General features: G+C 41.4%; 1 protein-coding gene across 1 annotated transcript in view; it reads left to right on the forward strand.

Annotated features, from left to right (window-relative positions):
- The window catches only part of NFU1 (NFU1 iron-sulfur cluster scaffold), a gene marked incomplete in the record, with an annotated part of 508295 nt that overhangs the window by 83071 nt on the left and 404465 nt on the right, over positions 1-20759 (forward strand). Inside the window, 1 exon segment of the mRNA XM_044083026.1 lies at positions 168-277. Within this exon segment, the coding sequence (XP_043938961.1) occupies positions 168-277 (110 nt within the window).

Below are 20759 nucleotides of genomic sequence, written 5' to 3' on the forward strand. Positions count from 1 at the left end.
TAACATTTTTGACGGTATAAGATCTTTACTAAACATTATGCCTATGCTTCTTATTTCCATGTCTTAGCATTATAATTGTATATTTTAATAAAGAATTTGAGTTGCAAATCATAATTTGATTTCACATTTTTGTCACAATATCTCAACTCCACATTTGCCTCTTGCAGTTACTGTTATCCAGTGACAAGAAAGCTTTATTCAATTGAAAAGTGGAATCTTTATCATGGAGTAAAACAGAAAGTATCACTACCAGTTCATTCTGCACCCTTAATTTCAGGTAAGATATTGGAAGTTTGTCACATTATATTCTGTGGAACCTGTGTTTTTTTTTTTCTTTTGTTTATTCCATAATCTTACATGGTAGCATCATGAAGAAAAAGCCTTTGATTGTAGGAAATTTCCCCAATTTCACTGTGTTGTGTCATTGACTGTCTTAAGTGTCTTCTGCTTTCACAGTATGTTTTAAAATTATTTTGCCTCTTCCAGCCAAAAAAATATAAAAAGTACCAACATTGTCCCGTTCGATTCTCAGCTAGAGCATCTTCTGTGTGAAGGCATACGTGAATGGGGCGTGCCTTCGTTGAAGGTTGTGTGTCAGGGCTGGTAACCCAGTACGTAAAAATCCACTACCAATCATTAGCGGACTGGAGTTCCGCTGTGGCGACCCCTAACTGGGAAAAGCCGAAAGATGCAAACAAACCAACAGTGGTAGTTCTTTACACATCTCATCATCTTTAGGTAAAGTACAGAAAAGAAAAAAATGGCTTTGTGTTTCTTAACAATGCTGCTGCTGCTGCATCTGTTAGATGTTTTTTTTTTTTACTTTTAAATGCCGCTGTTTAGCAACTCTTCTGACAGCTGTAAAATATTAGAATTTGACAGTTGTTAGAGGAGGTGTTAAATTTAGGGTTATTGGGTCTTGTAGTTTGCTCAGAGGTTACAGAGCTTGCAATGAGTTTCACGGTAGTGCAGTATTACTCTGATGCATCTCTGTTGTCTGTATTTCTGAGATGTGAGCAGTCATGTGAAACCCTCATAAATGTGGGTGACATTTCTCTTTATTTGTGGTCTGAGGTCATGGTTGAAAAGGGTCTGTGGACAGCCCATTTATCAGTTTAACCAATGATAAATGGTAGACTCTGACAAAGGTGCCAGAGAGTTTAAACAAACTTTGTGATATTTCCTGGGTTTTCATTGGTTACAGAAAGAAAATCCACCATTAACTTCCATAAAATTGAAACTGTATTGGAAGGAGACTGCATTGTGACCAGTCATGTTTTGGTATATGCCTCAGAAAGTAGCTGCATGCAGTATACCTCTTGTTTAAATAGATTGATTCATGTCTTGCTTTGTGTCCGACTGTTGGAGAATATCAATGAGGCAATTGCTAAAACAGAAGCCTTATTCCATAACCTTTTAAGCAGTTGAAGGGAGGCGTTTTACTGACAAAACATTATGCGCTTTTACTATGGAGTATCATATTGCCTTTTCTTAGAAAATAACTAATATGTATGCTCTCCTGATTTTCTTTAAATAAGGTATGACACTTCAGTACAAACTCGCAAAGACTTGATCATCACAGCGTGACCTTGAATAAGGTGCATTCCCTTCCAAGTTGAGGTAAATCTTGCTGTTGGCTCTTATTTTCAGACTTTTGCGTCTGAAGTGTAGAGCTGCCCTTCATAGCTTTAATAATTACACTAGAAATGTAACCGGATTAAATTCTTGTTTAGACCTAGATTTTCCTTGGCCAGTACCAGCCCTGTCTTTTTATCATGTGGCACTTATTCCATTTGAGTACGAATGCCTATTGAGATATTCTTATTCCCATTCAAAGATCATCTTGCATGCTGAGGCCAAGTATTCCAATTTCAAAGGGTAAATTTTATGTTCAGTTTCTACTTGACTGCAGTGGTATTTATGGAGCCATGATGACGGTGTGCATAATTTTATTATATATGATTTGGTTGTAGTGTTGCTTTTTAATTTAATTTTAATTTTTCTTTTTGTAAAACATTGTGACTGAAATTGGCCGCTGGTCTTGCTTACCTGAAAATAAACATTTATTCTATATATTTGTATTCATTTATTTAAAAATGGACAGTATTGCCATTTACCTTGTTGCTTAAGTGGCGCTGATGTTTGGATCCTGAGGTACATCTGTGTGTATATTTGTCATGTTTTTCCACAGATGTCCAAGTGCTGCTTCCCTATTTAAAACATTGAAGCTTGGGTCCATAATAGCTTTCATTGGATCAGTGCTTTAACAGCCATATTTGTGTGTGTGTGTGATGTCCTTCAAGAATGCAACTGCAGTCATAACATATGGGTTGTCCTGCCTCAGGCAGCCCTCGGTCGGCCGGATTCCAAAGTCTGGGTCTGACATCGGCTGATGTCGCATTTGTCTCCGTCAGGGCGGCTGGAGTATATAAGCATCAGTCGACGCCATCTTCTTCAGTCTTTCTTGCCGCGCGGTGCCCGAAGCAGAAGCAGTTCACAAGTGCCGGTCGGTCAGCTCCTGTATTCTTCGAAACCAAAGTCATCAAAAAAGCTAAGTACCCCGTTGGGGACCTTTTCTTGCCTCAGCCGATGTCAGAAATTACTGAAAAAGTAAATAATTGTTTGTCTTGTGGTAAACAAATACCTCATAAGGATTTCCACTCTTACTGCCTCCCTTGCCTTGGCCCAGACCACGACGTCTCGGCCTGTGTCGCCTGTGCTCGCTTCAGTAAGCGCACTCTCAGGCGCCGGGCGGAGTTCGCAGAAGACTTTGGCGACAAATTTCATTATACAATGCCGTCGCAACAACCGACAATGCAGACTCCTAAGAAACGAAAAGACCGGGACCGACATCCTCGGCCCGCGTCTTCCACCGACACCACGACAAAACTAACCGCGAGTGCCCCGGTTCCCTCTGAGTCGGTTATTCCACTGCTCCGAACCGAAGACACCGCTTTACCGATACCTCCGATACCTGAGGCCACTCCGCCAGTTATTGATTTTCCTCCGGATACCGAAACCGAGGAAATGCCCAAGACCATTGCTGTTGATAAGGTCACTCCTGCACGTGGAGCAGCTAGGCCTCCCATGTCCATGTCTATCAAGGCCTACACACGTGCTAAGGCAGCCAGCAAGTCCAAGCATCTTACTGCTAAAACCTTACCTCAGCCTACTCCTGAAACACAAATCATGTCTATGGCAGCAGATTTAATTTCCCTGATCAGAGGTTCCCAGGCCCATCCTGAGAGAGGGTCCCAGCCTCCTCCTGACAAAAGGCCCAGGGTTGAACCCTCTGACCCTCTTCCTTCATATGAAGATTCTGAGGACTCTGTTCACTCCGAAAGCCAGGAAGAGCCCTTCCAGACCTATGAGGACTCAGATGCAGAGGACTCCATTCTCTCAGCCTCCCCTCCTGAGGATATTTCTTTTGGGGAAGTTCTGCCTTCCATGAGGGAGCATTTCAAGTGGCAAGGCCAGGAATATTCTGATTCCAGAAAGCGCCTTCGAACCTTCCTTAAAAAGCCCCAGCACAGACCCTTAGCTATACCTCCTGTGCTTGATGTTTTGGATGATTTGTATTCTGACTCCAGTGTCACCCCTGATACTCTTCCTCCTGCCCCTGCCAAGCCTGACAGATACTATAGGGTTCCAGAAACCCATTCTCATTTCTTTAAGGCCCATGCTGTTGATTTAGAAACAATTTCCCAGGGGCCTAAAGGGGTTTCATCTACCACCTCCAAAAATCCTTTGCCTTCTAACAGGGAAGCAAGGTCCTTCGAGAGATGGGGGAAGAAGGTTTACACCTCCACTACTTTATCTATGAGAGCTCTCAATTGTCTCTCTCACATGTTTCATTATCAGGATTTCCTGTTAGATGACTTACAGAAAACATTGGCCTCCCCTGAACCCTTAGATAGGAAGTCTTTGCAGGAGACTGTGCATAATGCTCAACAGGTTAGCAATCACTTTCTACAGTGTGGATATGATGCATTGGAGGCTTCATGTAGGGCAGCTATGACAGGGGCGGTCATTCGTAGACATGCATGGTTGAAAGAACAACCCTTACCAGATCATGTTAAGGCAAAACTTCTTGACGCACCCTTGGAAAAGAACAAGCTTTTTGGTGCTAATGCTAAAGATGTGTTAAAGTCCATTGAGGAAAAAGCCAAGTCAGTTCAGACAGTAAAAGATTTCCTTCAGGTTCAGCCGCCCAGATTCAGCAGGAACTGGCCTTCTAAAAACTGGTCCTTTCCTAATCCTGAAAGATCACAAAGGGGCAAAAACAGGCGTGGCCGAGGAAGAGGCCAATACAGAGGATCCTACAGGGGACGACAATGGCAACCAACAAACCAAAGAAATGACACAGGGGTTTCTCCTGCCCCGCAGGGACATTCTCAATGACTTTCCTCTAGTTCCGCTAACCAAGGAGCAAACAGAGGCTCCTTTGGGTGGAAAGTTATCTCTGTTTTCAAAAAATTGGCACAAACTGACAACAGACAAATGGATTTTGGACATTATAGACCATGGTTACAGGTTCCACTTCCACACTTTGCCAAGAAAACAAGGCATGCCAAACCTTCCACAAAATCAGAGGGCAGAGGCTATAAAGCAAATTTCTCTGCTTGCACAGATCAAAGCAGTAGAAAAAGTTCCACAACTAGAACAAGGCCAGGGGTTTTATTCAAGACTGTTCCTTGTTCCAAGAAAAGAAAGTCAATGGAGACCAATACTGGACTTGTCCGCTTTAAACACTTTCCTCATATTTCCGAAGTTCAAAATGCTGACTCTACAGCAACTCCTTCCCATGCTGGGCAAGGGGTCTTGGCTGATTACTCTGGACCTCAAGGAGGCATACCTGCATGTCCCTATCAGACACAGCTGCAGAAGATACCTCAGATTTCTTGCAGGGCCAGAGCATTATCAGTTCTCAGCATTGCCATTTGGCTTATCTACTGCGCCCAGAGTATTCACGAAATGCCTGGCATCAGTAATTGCTCATTGCAGGCTCCAGGGGATTCAGATCTACCCGTACCTGGACGATTGCCTCATACAAGCGGACAACAAACTAACTTTGACAAAAAACTTGAATTATGTCATACACTTGCTACAGGCTCTGGGATACACAGTCAACTTTCAAAAGTCAAGACTTCAGCCATCCCAGCAAATAACCTTCTTAGGAGCCAAACTAGACACAGCCTCTCAAATGGCTTACCTGACAGAAGACAAGCAAAAGAAGTTAACCCATTACTTCAAAAGTTTAGCAAAGCTCACCCAGATGACTGCAAGGAGTTTCCTACAGGCCCTGGGTTACATGGCATCCTGCATCCTCCTGGTTCCACTAGCAAGACTACACATGAGAAAGCTTCAATGGTACTTAAAAAACTTATGGTATCAACACAGCAACAACCTAGAAGCAAATATCCCACTCATTCCATGTCTTCAAAAGGAATTTCTATGGTGGGCCTCAGCAAGCCAGTCAAACATAGGTATGTCATTCAAAAAACCTCAGATAACACAGACGCCTCAGACCTTGGATGGGGGGCGCACATGGAAGGCAGATGTATTCAAGGACAATGGTCTCCAAAGGAAACGCATCTGCATATCAATCAAAATGAAATGTTAGCAATAATGCATGCCATCGAGGCCTTTGGGCAACAACTTCAACAAGGCCACCTATTAATACGGACAGACAACACCACAGTGATGTGGTACATAAACAAGCAGGGGGGCACTCATTCTTACCCCCTTTGCAGACTGACAATGAATCTTTGGGAAAAATCACTGGGGCTAAACATACAATTACAATCCCAGTTTGTTCCAGGCAAAGACAATGTTCTGGCGGACAGTCTAAGCAGGAATTTCCTAGACCCCCACGAATGGAGGCTACATCCAGACATCTTCCTACGACTCACCTCGACATGGGGCAGGCCGGACGTAGACCTATTTGCCTCCCACCTCAATCATCATTTACAAAAGTTGTGCTCAAGGACATATCATCCACAAGCATGGAAAATAGATGCCCTCTCATTCAACTGGAGCACCCTGATAATTTATGCATTCCCACCTCTGCCACTGATGACCACAGTGTTATTAAAGATCAAAGCAGACAAGCCAAAGGGGATCCTAATAGCTCCAGACTGGCCAAGACAACACTGGTACCCACTACTACGGAGCATATGTCACAACAAAACGTGGGCCCTTCCACAATGGCCCCAACTTCTGACTCAACACAACTTCAAGACAGTTCATCCCAACATCCAGACGCTACAGCTAACAGCTTGGGAAATCCCATAAATAACCTTGATTTACCTCTCTCCAAGGAAGTTCAGCGGATACTAACAGAAGCCCGCAGACCATCCACCAGAAAAGTTTACTCAGCCAAATGGAAGAGATTCAGCATTTGGAATACCAACAAGGGTCATGATGCCTCATTTTTGAGCATTCCTCTCATCCTGGAATATTTGGCAGATATGCTGCATAAAGGACTTTCATTCTCTTCCATAAAAATTCATGCTTCAGCTATCTCAGCTAGATACAACACTGACCCACCTGTGTTTTCACATCCTTTGTTAAGGCAATTTCTTAGAGGAATCAAGAATATAAAGCCCCCAAGAAAGGCACCAGTACCAGCTTGGGACCTCAATTTTGTTCTAGAAAAATTGACTTTACCTCCCTTTGAGCCAGCAGCTTCTGTGGATTTACAATTTCTTTCCTGGAAGACAGCTTTCCTGTTGGCCATTACCTCAGCAAGAAGGGTTTCGGAATTACAGGCCTTAATGGCAATACCACTGTTCATAACCTTTCACAGAGACAGGGTCTCCTTACGAACCAACCCTACCTTTCTGCCAAAAGTGGTATCTAGGGTTGCCTTAAATCAAGCAATTCACCTGCCTACTTTCTTTCCTAATCCTGAGAACAAAGGGGAAAGACTGTTGCATACCTTGGACATACACAGACAACTTCGCTACTACCTAGACAGAACCAAGACCAGTAGGAAGTCTGACCAGGCTTTTGTAGCTTACGCCCCTGCAGTACAAGGAAAAGCAATTTCTAAACAGACAATTTCAAAATGGATTGGACATTGCATCAGATTCTGTTATTCCTTCCATGGAAAGAGTGTGCCAGCCAATGTCAGACCACACTCCACCAGAGCTACAGCCACCTCTACAGCCTTTTTAAGAGGGGTGCCTACAAAAGACATTCTAGAAGCTGCTACATGGAGCTCCGTGCATACATTTTCCAAGCACTACAACCTCCCTCTATATTCCAGATCCAGAGCAGGCTTTGCTTCGGCAGTCCTGCAGAGACTGATAGCTACACCATCCCGTTAAAGCATACCACCTCCCCCAGCTAAGCTTTGGTATTCAACTCATATGTTATGACTGCAGTTGCATTCTTGAAGGACATAGTACAGTTTTGTACCTACCATAAATGTAGATGTCCGATAGATATGCAACTGCAGTCGGGTTTTCCCTCCCTCCATCCCCTCTATGCCTTGGGTCCACTCCTCTCCCTGTTATCCTTAGCTATCTGTTATGGTGTATCTGTTTATTGCTTATTTGTTGTCTGGAAACCTATTTTTGTCTTCCAATTTGATTACAGCCTTCCTTGGAGAGCATCTGGGGCAAGAAACACTGAAGAAGATGGCGTTGGCTGATGCTTATATACTCCAGCCGCCCTGACGTCGGAGAGAAATGCGACATCAGCCGACGTCAGACCCAGACTTTGGAATCCGGCCGACCGAGGGCTGCCTGAGGCAGGGCAACCCATATGTTATGACTGCAGTTGCATATCTATCGGACATCTACATTTATGGTAGGTACAAAACTGTACTTTTTCCATTTCATTCAAGAAATATACAGTGAAACATTCTGCTTAGCTAGCTGTGAATGGTATACGTTTGTTAGACACTCATCCCTCTTAAGATCCCCCAGTGAGTGCTTGCTGTTGCACTTGTGGCTTTTCCTGTGCAATATTGCATAGTCTTTGGGGTGTTGTGATTCTTGACCACATTTTAGACTTTGATATAATGCTGGAAATGCATAAACCATTAGTCTAAACCTAGAAGTTTTCCTAACTACTACTTTTTAACTTCTGTAAATGGGTTTCTCTAATTGAATAAAAGTGTGCTAAGTTCTAAAAGAGAAATTGTTCTCCATGTTGGAATGGGTTGGTAAATGGCTTCACTGGATGGAGTGGGGAATGATTTGCAAACAGTTATAACTGCAGGCAATATAACCGAGATGGTAGTGGTAAGTAATTGTATATCTAGTTGTGGCAGTTGATAAATAGGTACTTGTACATTAAAAATAGGTGAATGTTTACATTAAAAAGACCCTGAAGGCTAAACCTTTTTTTTCTCCCTCCATCCTGGTTCATTCTGTCCTGCTGTTCGTGTCCCCCTCCATCACTGGGTCTACCTACTCCCCCTCAGCCCTCCTCCAGACTTCTCTGTGTGAGTTGGGATAGCATGGATGTTAGGTGCATCCTTGGGAGCAGTGCCGGCAACTGCTTCTGCTTGCTGAGGTAGGTTATGACCTGTCCCTCCCCGCATCGCACAGCATGTCAGAGGGCTGTTCCCGTCTGTGGACCACTCCTTCCTTAAGGGAACATGTCTGACAAACTCCCTCCTCTCTGAATGGGCATGCTCCTCCCTCCCTGCCAGCTTCTTAGATACCTGAACCAGGAATCAAACCAAGTCACTTGAGCTGTAGTTGGCCTTTTATCCCTTTATGACATGGCACTGACCTTTTAAGACTAATAAGATTCGAGGAAAACTTACATGTCTTACCAATTTGCCTATGCAGGTCATATAGAAAACTAGAAGAGTGAGTTGCGTAGTATTCTTAGCAAAAGGCAACAAGTGGGTGTTTGGATGCAAGGTTTATGACTATGTGATGTTAGACTTGGACCTTTCAGCAGGTTTAATTCTGATAGCCTCCATTTGTCTACATTGTGACTCCGAGAAAGTCACTTAGCCATGTATTGCTCCCAGGTCATCCCTGAAAACTGTTTTTCCAGTGGGTTTACACAGTTAACAATTTGTAAAATAAATATTTAAAAAAAAATGGAATATGTTTAGTGCTGCTTTTTAATGGAAACACTCTCCTCCAGATTGAAAGGTAGCAAAATGTATTCTACTGATTGAGGCAACCAGCACTAAGCTCAAATCTGCATTAGTCCAGAAAAAAAGAGAGGCTGTGAACACCTGATTTCACCTTGTTTGTTTATCATTTCAGATGCTGTACTGGGGGCATTTCATATACTGAAACAGAAGGTTTTACAGAACAGTCCAAACTCCCAACAAAAGTGCTTACTTTCATTGTAGAGTTTTGGTTGCTTATGTTGTTTTGAGCATGTTAGTGTTTCAGAATATATTCTCATGGTCTTCTGGAGTAGTAAGAGGAAAGTCAGAAAGTAAAAATTCTCGTTAAATATCGGGATTAGGCTTTTCATTTTTTTTTTTTTGGTAGGATACAACTGCCCAAATCATGACTGTGCTGTGAGAAGAGGGTCAGATGTCATCTTTGTTGATGCCTAATTGGTGCTGTCTTCTAAATTTATATTCTAACATTGGTGACAAATGGCAGCCACAGATAACCAGTAGTCATTGTTGTCATAGGTTTTGCCCACTCGCAGTAACATAAGGGCACATAGACGGCTGTATTTCTGTTTCAGAAGGCAGTTTGTGAGAGCACTGTGCGAGTGTCTTATGCAAAACAGTAGTTTTATTGAAATAACTGTCTGCCAACACATCCTTAAATCAAAAACAGTTCTGTGACAGACAAGTTTTAGTTTTAAGTGATTGTCCTCAATTGTTTCCCCCTGTTGTAGTTTTACGTGCCATACAAGGCTGGGCAACCCTTATTTTGATCTAACAAGTGCCTGAAGAACAATAAGCTTTTGAGTGAAACATAAATGTCTTACGGTTTTGCCTGTGTAATGCATGTAGGACAGTAGAAGTGAGTTGCATAATGTCAACAAAATGAAACAGCATTGATAAAGGTGTCGCTGTGATTTTTAAAGACTTTATATGCTGACCCTTTTTTAACAACTAAATTAGGTTTATTGAGAACTATTAACTTTATGTATCTTTTTTTTTTTTTTTATACAGTTCCATTTTAACATCCATAATGCCTTATGAGATCATGATATTTTAAGTGACTTGGTAATTAATAAGGCAGCATATGAAAAAAGGCAAGGTGTAAGAAACAAGGTGACACTGATAATCTAGGATGCACTGCAATTGAAGTACTAACCACTACTTTTCACTCATTCAAATTTTCACATTTGTGTTCATAATTTCATACATGACTGAACTACATATTATGACATGCCATAATTGGAAACAAAATTATCACTGTATAATGCAGTATACTAGAGATAATTGCCAGTTGTTGCTAGTAATTAGGGTACGCAGGATTTCCAAAACCAAGTGACATATGAACTGTAGTACGATATCAAATGAATATTAAAATAATTTTAAGAAAATAATCATTAATACTTGCACTGTGAATTGTACATCTTGTGAGACAGAGTTACTTGTACTGCTATGTATGCATCTCTTCATAACTTTTCATATTCTGTAAGCATCGCAGTAAACAAGTACTTGGAGGTTTCTTGCCATTGTAAAAGTCCAAGTCTGACTGAAAAAAGTGCTACATATATTGTATATGTAGGTTATTTAGGCCATACATTTTTCAAGATGTGAAAAGCTGTTCGTGAAAACAGGGAGAAAAATATGTTTCATTTGATCACTGCTGTAGTATAGTAGTATTGGCTGTATAGGTTGTATCCAGCTTAGAATAAAATAGTTGGCCAACTTCCAGAATGTAAAGGCACCTTCCACATGCTCAAACTGTTGGGATCTTTAACGGAGCTGGAGAAAAATCTGTCATCTGGATGCCAAGTGATTCCAAGGTTTCCTGCCACACGAGTGGTCCTCTTGCAGGCTTTTGTGGATTGACTTGCAGTGAGATTTTCTCTCATGCTGAGCAGATGAATTCCTTTCAGGGGGCGTCCACAAGTTTATGACTGAAGTAATGGTTTCTAAAACTGAGTAAGACTTATTTGAAGCCTTTGACGCAGTTTGTCATAGCAAACTTCTACTTCAAATGGCCTAACTAGGTGTCTCTCAGCCCACCCTTCTGTGGTTCAAACGCCACCTGCCCAATAGGTATCGGTCAGTAAAATGGCACTCCCTACTCTCGCCTTGCCTCCTAGTCACTTACCACAAGGCTCTGTCTTTGGTCCCCTCCTCTTTAACATTTTCACCAACACCCTCTATACATCCACACGTCAGGGCCACCCTAATATAATACGCAGATGATTCCACTTGCCTTTGCACATCTAACAACATGGTGCACCTTCATAACTCACAACTCATGCTCAAAAAAAAAAATCCCCCCCCAATCCCTCTCTCATGAAAAAAAAAATTTGAAAGTCCTATCTCTTGACAGTACAACCACTGAAGTCACTTCTCATAGTAAATTGATAGGGGTGATAGTGGATGATAATCTTATATTCAATCTGCATATACAAAATTGCATAAGAAAAGCTCATCAAAAACTAGGGATGCTTTACAGAGACAAAAACTTCCTCACAGACGCAACTAAAACAATTACCACTACTTTTCTCCTCCCCACTCTTCTATATTGTGCTCCCATCCTTACTAGCCTCCAGACTTCACAAAACTTAAAACTTGAACAATGCTATAACAAAGTTGCTAAACTTGCAGCACATACCCCTTTCAGAACCCACCATTCTATAGCACTGAAAAGCCTAAATTGGTTATAACTGCAGCATCAACTAATACATACACAGCTTCTTACCACCTATAAAATTATCCAGCATCCATCTACCTGTCTAGTACTAAAAAGCATTCTGTACAGCTATGTTCCCAGTCTGTCATTGCAATCCAGTGCCCAAACCTCTTGTCTGTGTACAAACCTATCAAATCTGCTGGGCATTGTTTGTACTTATACAACGCTGCCAAGGCTTGAAACTCCTTACCTGTATCTCTCAGGTCTGTACCCTCCCTCCCATCTTTCAAAACCACTATGAAAGACGACTTAGCTAAAAAATCTGTCTCTGTTCCTGCTAAAACCAGGATAAACTATTTTCTTAAATGTGAGCAAGTACCTTTTCATTCCTTTATACTTTCTTATTCTCCCTTCTTCATTTACTTCCTTACTGCTGTCATATTCTCTTCCCTGACTTTCTCTTAAGTATACCATAAACCTGTTTTTCCCCTCACTTCATATTGTAGTTATTTCTGTTAGATACTTTGTCAAGAAATTAAAGGCAAGCTAATCTAACATTTCTCTCAATATTGCATGATTGCCCTATATATTGAATATTTTTTTAACCAGTGTTTTTATATTATGTCTAACATCTGGTATAATTATTTAAACTGCAGATATTTTTGTTTTATTTTTGAAGGTTGTAAAGTTTGTTCATAAAATATTTTGTAATAATTTGGTGCTTGTCTCCCCAGGCCTCTGCTGAAAATGGGCTTCTGCCCAGTCAGACCTTCCTGGTAATGAAATGTCAGTCACTCACTCAATCAAATAAATAAATAAATGTTTGTGTTATGCTAGGAATTTAACTTTCTTTGGACAGTCATGATGTCAGCTGAGAGACAGTCCTGATATTTTTTTTGTGTTAATGTAATCATTGTGTTATTTATGGCAAAAACACTACTTTAAAACTTGATTCTGAAGATTATGCAGGCACACTTGAGAGATATAAAGAATCAAGCTTCTACTAATGCTTTAAGCAAACATGTTATGTGCAATCTGGGACACACATTTCATTTTATGGCTCCACAAATAGTGTATTCTACTGCGAGAGGAGGCAATATAAAAGAAATAGAGTATGAGGAAATCAAATGGTTAGTGGATTTAAGAGCTGATAAGGAGGCAGAACTTCATGAACTACTTCCCTTGAAGCCGGTGTTAAGAAGGCGTTGCCTCAGGAGACGAAATTTGATTGGGCATACCCTCTTACTTAATAGAGATCCGATTAGAAGTAGTTAGACCTGAAGAAGGCCAAATTGAAGATAAGGTTTTGTATACATACATATATATATATATATATATATATATATATGTGTGTGTGTGTGTATGTATATATATATATATATATATATATATATATATATATATATATATATATATATATATATATATATATACACACTCTTCATTATACTTATAAATGTTGTGATATTGCTCATAATTTGTATATTTACATATTTAAAGATCATGAATGCAATATTTATTATTTCCGCATTATATATGTAAACTGCTGCCTGGAGCAAAGGTTCAGGTTGATTGGTGGGATTTTATTATATTAAGCCCCTATTTGCTCAAATATGCACTAATGAATGTGCTGCTTTGGATTTTTTTAACTTGTAACACTATTAGATTGTGCTAGAGTGGTTAATGCACCATTCACAATGAATGTTTTGTTCATTTTTGTAATGCGTTAACTGGATGATGTTCATTTACATTTTTAGCTGATGCGAGTTCGATATTTATTAGTAACCATTTAACTATATATACATGATATATAAGTATTGTAGTGAGTTTGGTAGACCAACTAGATGGAACTTATGATGTTAAGTTGTCTCCTCGGGCCATTCTGTTACATGGGGAGAGCTGACCTCGCCCACTCGGCCACTTAAAGCCTCGAGTTTCGAGTTGAGCCTTGAGGGCTCCCTTATACAGATCTCGCTTGCCGCTACAGCGATCGAGGTGTTGGTTTTCAATGCTTTGGTGAGAGTAATTTGATTAAACATAAGTTCTTCCCTCGGCCCTTCTGGCCTTCTTCCCCATCCTAGTGTGGTGTGTGTGTGTCTCCTCATACTACTTTGATTTGATAGTTTGTTTTTTGAGTTTAAATAGGATAGGGATAGGTGTAATCAGTGTGTGTTTGTGTGTGTGTGTGTGTGTTTACTAAATGTGGTCCTGCAGGAAAAACAAACTGATTCTGAGAGGTTTACTCAAGCCTGAGGGTTCCCTTACTGTCTCTTTTCGAAGCCTGCTGTTTTCAGGTCCTCGCCCAGCTCCTGAGCCGAGACCTAAGGCTACTAACCTTCACAGTTTACAGTCGGCTCCGGCCGAGATGAGTCTCAGTCTACAGTTTCTGGTTTCTCGGCCCTCCAGCCGGGCTGGTATTAGAATTCCCCGCACGGGTTCGACTCCGACCAGGAACCGACATCTGGTGCTGATCTGACAAGGAAGGGAATAGCGTGATTGGTACCATTCCATGATACAGGACCTTCATTGGTGTATGGTAAACCAAAGAATATACTCGTTTTGAGCCTTTGTGCAATAGTAACCATTGCTTTTGACTGCAGCTAGTGGTTAATACTTTTTGTTCATCTCCAGATGCTGCCCTGACTGGATAGTACTCATATTTATAGTGGATGGTTGGAGAGGAGTTGTCAACCACCCTTCAATAGTTTAAGCTTGTATCTTAGGTGTGTTTTTATTAAATATTGATTGGTTATTTGTTTATACAAATATTGTGAGCTTCATTATATTTATACGCATTGGTGATATTGGTCATAATTTGAATATTTGCATCTTTACAGACTATGAATGCAGTATTCATTATTTCTGCTTTTACACACATATGTAAACTGTTGCCTGGAGCAAAGGCTCAGATTTTTATTTTAAGCATTTATTTTCTTAGATATGCACCAGTGAATGTGCCGTTTTGGAATTTTTAACCTTCAATGCCACTAGATTGTGCTGTGGTAGTGAATGCACCATTCATAATGAATGTTTTTTCCACTTTTTCACCTTTGCAATGCATTAACTACATGTTTGTTTATATATTTTTACCTGGTTTAATGATTTATAAGTACTGATGTGAGTTGGACATTTATTAGTCCAACTATATAAGTATTGTAGTGAGTTTAGTAGACCAACTCGATGGAACGTTTGTTTGTGATAGTCTGACACGGAAGGGAATAGCGTGATTGATGGTAATTCTTGATACAGGATGCTCGTTGGCATGTAGTAAACCAGTGAGTACACTAATTGTGAGTTTTTATGCAATAGTAACCATTGTTTTTGATGGCAGCTTGTGGCCAGCACTTTTTGTTAAAATCTCTAGATGGCTGACCTGATTGGATAGTATCCAATTTTACAGTAGATGATTGGGCAGTTGCTGTCAATAACCCATCCACATTTTAAGCTTGCATTTTCTGCGCATTTTTAGCAAGTATTGATTGGTTATTTGTTTATATAAATAGTGTGGGCTTGTGTATGATATTAGATCTGATGAAGGGTTTGATACCCGAAAGCGCTTGTCTTGATTTTATTTACTTATTTTATTTGTTTTAGTCAATTAAAGTTTCCTGCTTTGGTATTACTCTCTCGTTTTTATTTACCCTTTCACTCTATCTTGCTCTTTTAAACATAGTGGCTCTTCACTAAAACGTAACTTTTTAGACAGTTGAAACTTTCATATCTAACTGCTTAGTGCACACTGCAGTGTTTAGGATAAACCATTTTTTTCATCTTACCTTTAAGCATGTATTGCAAGACCACCAGTTATTGGAGAGCCCACATTTTGCCTCTCTGTAGTCCTCTTGGGATTAGTTCTTCTGTTTTGTCCTCGTTAGAGAAGGAATAAGGGACATTATTACCTGGAGACTGCTGAACACCAGACAGCCTAATAACTGCTTTGTAGGCGACAGCTTGGAATCTGTGCTTATATTCTGATCCTGGTGAGTGAAGGAGCAGAGTGCATTAATTCCTGATTGTCTCTGGTTGGAGAGTGTCTGTGCTTAACGTACCTGATTGATCTGGTTGCGGTTCAAGGCATCTACTAGAAAAAGGCTACAAGCCTACAGACCCTTGCATCATCTGGGAGAAGACTGTGGGTCACCAAACAGGCTGTGGCCTGCTTCTCTCCTTGGGATTGATGCTAACATTTTGCTTCTATTGAGAGAAGAAGCAGCATTAGTAGTAGCCAGGCAGTAGCCATTCATGCAACTCCCCTCTTTTCATAATTCTTGACAAGCTAATTCTTTGCTTTCAGTAAGCACTGCTTGATTTGTTTCTAACTTCAGAATGTCTGCCTAAATACTTCACCCTTAAATTTTCAGGGTCTACGCATTAGTTTATCCTCAAATGTTTGTCAGTGCTCTGTACAGACTCTGACTCCTTGAGTGACATTTTTCCTGTAAAAGCACAACTGAAATTTCTCCAGTACCTAGTTGCACACAGGACAACTAGTTTGCAATGACAAGCATTGTCCACATATTTGCAAACGGGATGCTCCCGACAGCAATTGATATTCTCACTCCAACTGTCCAATCAATAAAAAAGGGTCTGCTGCCATGGATATGAACTTTCCTACTGTCTCCATTACTGGCTTGGTGGATATGGGTCCTGAGGCAATGTAGAAACTGCCTCATGTTTACTGACAACCAGTTAATTCTCAAACTGATATGGTATGTGAGAGATGTATTTACACAATGTCACTGGAGGCAAAGTTCTCGCATAAAAGTACTCCTAATGTCAATAAGGTTGTCAGTAGTACACACACTGCACCCATCATGCACAATTCAAAGCAGACATATAGACCCACATATGCTGAGGCAGTTGCATGTAATCTTCCTAAGCCACAAAGACCTCCTAGATGAAGTACACTTGACAAATACCTTCAGCAGCCCCAAATGTGAGCTTTCAAAACAACACCCACAACAACACATGGAGCTACATCTCATGGAGCCTGTACCTCTAAGCCCATAAGGCAAGCCACCACACAGTCCAACATTCTAGTCATTGGAGACTCCATCATGAGGCACACTGATGTCCATTCACCAGGCTGAGTAAGGAGAAAGTTATGGTCAGTTGCTTATCAGGGGCTGGGATCTGTCACATTATGCATGCACTCAGGTCACTGGACTAGAATTACCAGTCTGACTCTGTCATAGTCCATGTGGGAGTAGATGACCCAAGACGTAACTCCCTAGACTGTATGAAGAGAGACATCATGGAGCTCTCGGAATATGTGTCTCAGGCTGGTATGAGCCTAGCATTGAGCAGCATTTTACCGTCTCCAGTGATGATACCACAGTACGAACAAAAGATGATTGACTTTAGCAATTGGCATAGTTTCTGGTGTCATTCTCTGGGGGAGGTGCATTATTTGTCAGCATGGAAGGAGATCGTCGACAGACCACGTTGCTTTGCAAGGGATGGTTTGCACCTCTCCCCTCTAGGCTTTCGAGTATTTGCTAAAACATTTGTCTTCCCCATTAGTGCCTTTTTAGGCAATGCCAAACTGAAAGTACTTCCAACATAACAAATAAAAATCAAGAAAATCTAAAGGTATTACTGCTCAATGCTAGGAGTCTAAATAAAAAACTCCACTCCCTTGAAGCTCTCTTTACCTTACAGAATGCTGACGTCTTTGTGGTCACTGAGACCTGGTTTAGGACTGTGGAGAGCACGCCAACAATGCAAAGTTTATAGTGCCTTCCACACATTTAGGCCAGCTACTTCACAGGCAGGGATTAAGGATGGAGGTGTCTCTAGTTACATCAAAAATAAATATACTTCAAGGCTGGTCAAACGGGACAATGCCCTTGAGCTGCTATATGTTCAAATCACCATAGGTAAAATCCAGTACCACTTCCTTGCAAGCTATAGGTCCTCCTCTGTGACCCAGGAAATCCATACGAAGTATTTAAATGCATTAGGAACGCTAGCCATCCAACCCAGTACCATATTCTTGGGTGACTTTAATTACCCCACTGTTAACTGGGAATCCTATACAACACCAAACTTACATGCGCAGAGACTCCTGGATTTTGTAAACACAAACTCCCTGGACCAGATAGTCAGTACACCAACCAGGGTTGCAACCTTACTGGATCTGGTCCTCACTAATATGGGAGACTGCTGCACTCCCCCTACTGTACTGCCTTCCCTGGTAAAGTCAGACCACAAAATGGTCTTTTTTGAAGTAAAAATAAAACCTGGAGTGTTCAGGAACTATTCTAAAGCTAACCTCCTGCTATTAAGTGAGAACCTGGCAAAATTTCAAGCCCCCATAAACCCTGAAAATGCCGCTGCCTATGCAGAACTGTTCACAGAAACCCTGTACAAGCATGTTAATAGCTGCATAGAGGCAACTGTACCCACCAGGAAGAAGTACAGAACTAACTCAAAAAAAAAAACACCCTGGTGGAATCGCAAAGTCAATCGGCTCTATAACAAGAAGCAAATCATGGCAAAAATTAAGAAGTGCAACACCCAGCAGGATAAAAGCACTCTCCTCAAACTAAGCAAACAACTCTGAGGACAAATAGTGTACCAAAGCCAAAGTGAGGTAAGTTTGGCCTCCCAGACAACCACAAAACATTCTTTAGCTATGTCTGCAACCTCAAAGGCATTACACAACTGTGTTCAGAGCTCACTAAATGGAGCCACCTATACTGAGCCAGAAGATATAGCAAACCTCTTGGCTGATAAATTTAGCCTTTCTCCCCCTCAAACTTCCCCTCAGGCAATATCATCAAATATAACTCCTCCTACTATTACTATGGAACAGGTCCTTAATGCTCTCTCTAAGACAAAGAACATTGCATCAGTGGGCCCAGACAATATCCCAGGATGCCTTCTAAATAGCATGAAACATGACCTATCAGGGCCTCTGGAATTACTATTTAACTGTAGCCTCCAAACAGAATTTGTGCCTCATGAATGGAGAAAGGCAACAGTCATCCCTCTGCACAAAGGTAGACAATCTACAGACCCTGGAAACTACAAACCCATAAGTCTCAGTAGCCTTACATGCAAAGTATTATCATGGAGATGATCATTAGAGGTATAGTAAACCTCCAGACATGGGATCCAACCCAGTTTGGTTTAGTCAAGGGCAGATCATGCCTACTCAACCTGGTGGACTTCTTTGAGAAGGTCACCAAAGCATGGATGAAGGGAAAATCGTTCACACTGCCTACCTTGACCTGTACAAGGCATTTGACACAATACCCCACTCCGGCATTGTTGATGAACTCAAAAGGTTAGGTGCAAACCCGTGTGTCACCCAGTGGATAGCCAACTGGCTCACAGACAGGACCCAGGAAGTTAGATTTGGTGTTCACCTCTACAGAGAGGCCAGTCACAAGTGAAATTCCTCCGCGATCAGTCCTTGGACCTCTCCTTTTTGGCATTTACTTCTCCAGAAGTCAAGGGGAATGTCAGTGGTCTCTGGCTGACTAAATTTGCAGATGACTGCAAATTAGGAGCTGTCATTGAATCTCACACTGACACAAATGTTCTCCAGGAGGAGCTGACATAGACAAACAGCTGGTGTCAGAGCCATGGACTAAAACTATAAATGCCAAGAAATGCATAATAGTATCCTTTGGGAAGTCATCCATCGCTGGTAACTATCATGTTGGCAACAGAACCCTTAGAGTTGAGCCAGTAGTCAGGGACTTAAGGACACACACAGATAGTAATCTAGCCTTTGATCGTCACATGTCTACAGTGGTGAGGAAATCCTTCTGTGTTGTGCAACTTATAAACAAAGGGATGGCATCTAAGTATAGGGAAGTAATTGTGCCACTGTGTTCGGCATTCATCGGATCCATCATTGAGTACAGTGCCCCCTTTGGTATATGCCCGTCCACAGAGGTTCCTCACTAAACGAATACAGGGCGTAAGTAATATGTCCTATGCAGACCACCTCAAGACCCTATCCCTGTATTCTGTCTCCCACAGGCTTTTGAGGGGAGCTCTATCCTTGCATACAGGGCATTGTCAGACCCCACTCTGGACCTCCTGCATATCCACAAAATAAACACCACCAGAATTACCCGTTCTAAAGACTTTAAACCTTGCCTGTGGTTTAAATAGGATCTGCTGCTGGAAAGATAGGTATGTATCCCAGAGACTGCCCTGTCTATGGAACAGGCTCCCAATCAAAGTTAAGCAGAGGTCCTCCCTAACCCAATTCAAGTGCAACTTGGACAATTGGATGGGAAACCTGAAATTCATCCCTAGTTTGGCACCTATGTCTCTAATGGACACCGGTAACCTGTAAATGGTTCATCTCACAGGCTCATGCTTACACTTGTGAATGGTATCAGAACTTGTCAGAGATTTGGGATGCATGGCTAGGCATAAAAAGGCCCTTGTGGTTGTTAGCCTACTAAACACCTATGAACCTGTTATTGCAGCTCTTGCTCCTTCTGAGGGTAAAGCATTTTTTGAGGTGTTTGACTCAGCTGTTGCTTCTTCCAGAGCAGCCATCTACTGGGTCTGTTAGGATATGATTTGCACTGTTATATTCTCAAAGTGTGCCTGACAATATTAAAGCTGTGATTTGGAATTCTCCCGTTGATAGGGAGTTTGTTTTTGGACAGCTGTTGCTGAAGTCCTGAAAGGTGTGATGAGAGAAGGAAGCCAATTTTTCAGCCTTCCTTCTGCAGTTTTATTAAAGGTATTGTATGTAGCTCAAGACCCAGTTATAAAAAAGCAAAACAAGCAGACTAGGCAGGCAGCAAGCAGAAATTCAAAAACATGACAAGGAGGCTCCGAAAAGGAGCCTTCCAGAAACCAAGGAAATATGACAAGTCTGAGTAACTGTCTACAAACTGTAACCTCCTTCACACTCTGGCAATCCTTTGTCTTCTCCAAAATCTGGTGCTCCATTTCTCTCTGGCAGCAAGTAATCTCAGCCAAATGGGTTCCAAGAATGATCCACCAGGGGTACAGATGGCA

This window comes from Protopterus annectens, chromosome 9.part0 (genome assembly GCF_019279795.1).
Source record: "Protopterus annectens isolate FY-2018-M chromosome 9.part0, PAN1.0, whole genome shotgun sequence".
In the NCBI taxonomy this organism is placed as follows: domain Eukaryota; kingdom Metazoa; phylum Chordata; order Ceratodontiformes; family Protopteridae; genus Protopterus; species Protopterus annectens.